Source organism: Limulus polyphemus, unplaced genomic scaffold (assembly GCF_000517525.1).
Source record: "Limulus polyphemus unplaced genomic scaffold, Limulus_polyphemus-2.1.2 Scaffold1361, whole genome shotgun sequence".
Lineage (NCBI taxonomy): Eukaryota > Metazoa > Arthropoda > Merostomata > Xiphosura > Limulidae > Limulus > Limulus polyphemus.
In genome coordinates, this window is record NW_013666971.1 from 211,645 (window position 1) to 218,051 (window position 6,407).

Here is a 6,407-nt window from a genome sequence, read left to right on the forward strand (position 1 = left end):
TGTATATATATATATATATATATATATATATATATATATACATTTGTGGAATAATTTGTTTAATGATATACTGTATGCTGTTATTTTAAGTTAATTAATCATTTGTACCAACTTCCTGCAATCATTAACAAGACACTTCAATGCCATTCTTTTGACTGGCAAGCATGTATCATTAATATGCCTACAAGTAACTATCAGCACTGTATCTCATTTATTATCTATGAATCTTGATCTAAAGTTTCAAAAAAATTTAACCAAAAACACATAACAAAGAAATAAGTTAATGCTGATAACAATAAAGGATTCTTTGACAGGTACTTCAGTTAATAAGCACAAAAGCTTAGAATACTTTGTCTTATGATCCAATAAACTTAAACCCAAAATAACCAAACTGTTCCTATTTCTATAAATATACAAAATATACATTAATAAAATAATATCCAGTATTTAAGCCAGATGTGGAAAGAGCATCTTTGAGTTATAAAGTACAGAGAATGAATGAGTAAATATGGTTTTTCTTTAATTTCTGATGCTGCAATTTTTCATGAGAGAGATTTGAAGTTTCCTCTTGATTTGTGGTACCAGGATGCTGTTGAGGAACAACCTGATACTTCACCTATGATTCAGTCACATTAGACTTCATTACTAAAAACTTTTAGAGACATCTTAATAATCAGATAAACACATACATAATAGAACAAAGTATGATGACTGTCATCATACAGCTACTTTTTAAGTTTCTGTGGTTGTTGTCTTTGTTCTCGTGACCACCCTCAAATCCCAATTGAATGAGCCTCTTGTTATTGGACACACCCTTTCTATTCTGATCAATTAGATTTCTACCTCTTGTCCAAGGAGAGATTTTTTTTTTTGGTGAGGGGAATATGTGAGGAATTGAATTAAGATTATTTCTTCCTTCAGATGCAGGCATTTATTGACACATAATTATTAAATGGCATATATCATTACACACTTATTACATTAAACACACAACTTCTATTAATAATAACTCACAAGTTTCCTAGTTACTTTTTGTACTATCATTTTGTCTAAGCTTAAAATAGTGTATGACTAGGGTTACCAGATTTCCACAGTTTAAAATTACAATACACTTTTTTATTTTATTGTGTTTAAAGCCACTGACAAAATTTATTAAAAAATAAATAAAATAAACAATGAGCCTAAGTTGTCTTGAACTAGTCGAAGAAAATTGTTGCTTCTTTGCTTTTCTTTTCTGGCTGGGTAGGTCTTAAAATAAATCTCAATTCTTGCAGGCTAGGTTAAGAAAATGAAACACAGAGGGAAAGAACACAGTACCTTGTGATCTGTCTTTGTCACGTGAAATTTAAAGGAGGCATACTTAATGACAAACTGTATTTATCAAATTCACACTGAGGTACAAAGATTGTGGAACAAATTAACACTTTTACTGTTTTGGATTGGGAGAAAAAATATGTTGTAACTCAATAGTCACATGATGCTGGATGTACAAGTTGTTTATTATTGATTAGATATAGTTACTGTAAATATGCAACACCAATACCTACCAAGCTGCAAATCTAAAAAACTTCACTGCTAAGTTAGGTACAAAGGGAGTTTTTTTAGCAGTATATTTATTAATACAGGAAATACATAGGTGACAATCTACCAGTGCCTGTTGGATCTGTCATTCTGCAATCTTTTGTCACTTGTCCAATGTTTATGAATTATCTTTTGTAACCCATCTTTAAGTGTTAATAAGCAGTAACCACAATTATGTTATGTGTCTTTACTGAGCTAGTCAAGGCTACTTTCAATGACCTAATCACCATGTCGCACTCATAAGATGTGTGCTAAGCATACAGTTACTCTATTCAATAAAAAAAAGACATACACAACTTTATCAGTTCCTCAGGTTTTATTTTGTACATTTTACATCTGAGGATATATTTATATTATTTATGACATTTACTCAAATTAAGACTTTTTGTGTATATGTGTGTGTGTGTGTGTGTGTGTGTATATAGTAAGGATTTCTCTATATATTTATGCACAACCTCAAAGTAGACCTTCAAATCTATATAAACCTATACTGAATTTGTCAGAAAAGATTTTAATAGATCACTTTTCTAAATATTATTTTGTAGTTGGAGAATTTCATATTATCGAGTGTAGTAAATTGTAAATGCCAATATAAATTATTTCCAGCAATAATTAATTATGAAAGTTTCTGATATTTAGTTGTTTTGGAGTTAGTTCTTATGCACAATGATGGTTCAGCTCATATGACTATGAGTCATAGTTGTAATGCCTGTATTTGTCAATACTACTTTGTCTTCAACTTTAGTTTAGTACAAGAAATACACCTAAATGATAAAAACAAAAAGGTCTATTACTTTACAAATCTAGGTCAAACATCAAACTCTGTGTTCAGCCTTTCCCTCTCGGATTCAAGAGTAGTCATGTGATATAGAATCATGTTTTTCTCAACTGATGTACTGCTAACACTAACAGTCTAGTTGTATGATTTTACATTTAAGGTATTGTAGCGCCTAACAATAGGAACACTAACAGTATTAAAAACAAATACCTCAAACAAGTCCATTCCATTTCCACAAGTTCCTGTTTTGTACGTTGTCACAACAAATGTCATTGCTAGAATTAAACTTTTAAGTTGTCGATAAAAATGAACAATCATTTTGACAGAATTCCTATTCTGGAGTAAAATGAATCGTTTGTTCGAAAGAATAAACTCGGAATATTCGACAAACTCAACTTTGTCCTAAAAATACATGTAACTCCAAACAATCGGTAATCTTTATCACCACTTTTATAGACAACCATGCACATCCTGTGATGCGAGTAGTATTTTGTAAATATCTGAGAGTGATCTTACGATGGTAAATTATGAATAAATAAATAAATACACTTATACAAGGAGCAGATGATTATGAAATTGGCACTATTACTGTATTATCATATTTTAAAGCTTTTATTCGTTTTTAATATCATTCACATTTTTTATTTAAATTTTGATTTCCACACAAGTTGTTGTTTTTGTACTGTTTAGTATGCTAATTCTGTATTTTCAAAATGAATTTTTATTTCCATAACTTGTTAAAGCATAAATATCCTGATTAAGTAAATATATAAGACCAATTGAGATGGATAAATGTAGCATGTAAATATCACACGTCACTTTCCTCCGCCCCAAGGTGGTTCAGCGGTAAGTCTTCGGATTTTCAACGCTAAAATCAGGGGTTCAATTCCTCTAGGTGGACACAGCAGATAGCCCGATGTGGCTTTGCTGTAAAAAAACACACACACACACGTTCCTCCATATTTGCAAAACTTTAATATATTTTCTTCGTCTTCTAAATTCTGGTTTGGAACATACTACGACCAATCATAATCATGTGTTAAATTTGTAGCAAATTATTGTAACATAGTTCTCTCGTTGGCGAATTCTTCTAAATTATCCGGTGAATATAATTCAACGTCATGTTCACATAACAATAATAAATTACTTTATTTCCATTTTTAACATTTCTACAAACTTCAATACTTTGGTAAATTGCTGTTGGCCTACGTTACAACTGACGTCAACTAATGTAAAACAAATAAATTTACTTGTACAAAGTAATCGCGATAGCTAACACATCAACTGATTCACTCTCTATCTTGAAATAACTTTACCTATCATTTTCTTGACTATCTTTGAATTCACTCCATAACTACTCTCTCGATACTTCACGGAACGTCATATTTATAATATACGTTCGAATATGCTAGAACAAAAAACGTGACGTTACATTATTTAAACCTTCTGGGCATTTTTTGCCCTCTACTTTAAAAAGATACAACATTAATAATATAGCTCACAACACTTCTTCTTCCTGGATTGAAAAGTCCCTTGAGAAATCCTAATAAAAAAATAAAAGACTACATTAATTGTCCATTCACCAAGTGTTTTTGGTGGTTTTCTCTTCCAAGATGAATGTGATAGCATCTTGTCTCTTGTTGTAATTGGCTGTTGTGTCACTGGGGGAGTTCGTCCTGGGTAAGTGGTCCGGCAAATCCACTGACAGCTCCATCTTTGATGATTCATTAGAAGCAATCTCATCAGGAACTCCGGACTGCTCTGTAGGTTGAGTTTCTACTGGAAAGTTCTTCTCTTGAGCTATCCAGTTGGCCATTCTTTCACCATTGTACTTTCATAGACGATCACAGTGGATGATCTTTGGCTTGGATCCAGTTGTATAAGTACAAAAGATATACTCCCTGCATAAAAAGTAATTGGGCCCCTACATTTATTTCCTTATAATTGTATTTACGATTCGCGATCACCCACAATTGTGGGACCATATTTATGCCACTGTTTGGATCATCTCCCCTCTAAATACCTATTTAATTTTGGAGTTTGTCCTCTCTCACAATGAGAACTGTACAGCCATACCATGTCACCTCGACGGAATCCAGTTTTATTAGCGCTTACAGCATAGCTACCCTTATTCTTATTTACGTCTTTCCTAGGAAAAAGTCATGTATGACATCTTTATTCTTCACATCTAGGAGAGTTTTTCCAACCACCAATCCATTATGACATACTGACATATTTGGTTCTACAATGCCCCTGTCACTAGATGGAGAGTTACTGTTATTAGTTCCTGATAAAAGTATCTAACTTCTTGGTGGTACAATGACCACTGTCCCTGTTTCCACTGGATGTTCAACCTCGAGTTTTGTAATTGCTATGTAGTGCACAAGAATGTCCTAATTGTAGACTACGAAGCTAGCCTAAGCATGCATCCATGTTTCTGCATGAAGCTAGTTCCAACAGTTGTAGCAGTTACTTCTTTCTGATATCCTTAGAAAAGAGCGTTTATCCAATGCAGGCCTTTATTGTAGTTCTTGGCAATATATCATTTAAAGTTACACTTTAAACATCTATTATCCTGTGGTTTATTTCCACTGTTCTGTTTAATTAGTTGTCTAACTATCGTATATACTCGTGTAATAGATGACCCATGATTTTTGACCAAAAATCTTAATTTTTCATATATCTAGTGTAAAAGTCTACCAAGTATTTTCGGCAACCTAAGAGAGAAACCACTCACCCAAGGCCAGGACACACTTTATACAGAACACTTGTGAAAACAAACGAAAACATTTAACTCTACCAACACCGACTCAGTTCCAGTGACCGACCATGTGACCATTTTTACTTGTATATACATGTAGTTTTAATACTATAACTAAAATGACTTCAAGTTGTAGCAATACTATATTTGTTTATTTTGAATAGCTTTAAACTTGTAACAGTACACATCTATTTATACTTAAATTTGATTGTGTGTTTTTTCCCTTTGAACCGTATCTAACCACTATTCGCGCTATTATAAGTCATAAATCATTGGCGAACGTATAACTCACCTTACCCTCTCAAATAACACTACGCACGACCTGCTTGTGAACATACTGACATATTTCTATTATATTACTCTTACTAGCTGGAGTACCCGTCCTCTGGACGGAACTTATGTAAATTCGTGATTAATGAAAGGTTATTTTAGGACATGGAAAATTGCTTCCCTTCGCAAAAACGCCCATGAAAACTGCAAAACAGAAAATTTTAAACTGCAAGTTTGCATGTATCTCCGCATGGACCCAACAAACCTTAATGGCAAATTTGGTGAAGATACATCTACAGGGAACGAATTAGTAGAAAAAAATGTAAAAACGCTCATAAAAACCACAAAACGCAAAATGTGAAACTGAAAATTTGCATGCACCCCCGCATGGACTTAATGATCCTCCACACCAATTTTGATGAAGATCCATCCACACCCTACAAGGTAGTTATATGGATATACAACAGACAATACTGTTATATTTATATAGATTACTAGCAAAAAAAAAAACAACAAAAAACCGTCAAAAATGACGGGAAACCGTAGTTGAATGATTAACGAAAATTATAGAATTTAACTAAAACTAATTTGTCTGTACCTCCAAAATGCATCTACTCTTCATTATATCATCAGTCTCAAAGTAATTCTTTAATCACCACATTTTTAGTAAAAACTAGGCGGAAAAATAAAATGTTATGGTGAACAAAAGTATGTGCACTCTGGCAGAGACTTAAATAGCACTTTTGAACCTTTTCACTGTATTCTAGGTCAAGAATTAGAAAACATAGTGTGGATATTGAGACTCAATTAAATTTTCAGCTCTTTCAACTGCACAAAGGATAGAAGATATTTGGTAATAATAAATGTTTATTTTTCTTTATGTTTTAAGGCCAAATAGGTAACATGTGTGTTAAAATACCAAAAGAATATTTGTCACTTAGCGTTTATTCACCATGTTACGTCTCCGTTTGTTAATTAACTTTCCGTAACTTCGTTCCGACGAAACATTAGCGACAC

The 6,407-nt window shown here is 32.7% G+C and overlaps 1 protein-coding gene across 1 annotated transcript in view; it reads right to left on the reverse strand.

Moving 5' to 3' along the window:
- LOC106463256 (all-trans retinoic acid-induced differentiation factor-like) overlaps positions 1-2,857 on the reverse strand; it is a 42,143-nt gene extending 39,286 nt beyond the window's left edge. The window contains exon 1 of the mRNA XM_013923266.2: positions 2,570-2,857. Coding sequence (XP_013778720.1) covers positions 2,570-2,677 — 108 coding nt within the window. The 5' untranslated portion in view covers positions 2,678-2,857. The remainder of the gene's footprint in view (positions 1-2,569) is intronic.
- Positions 2,858-6,407: the final 3,550 nt, after the last annotated feature.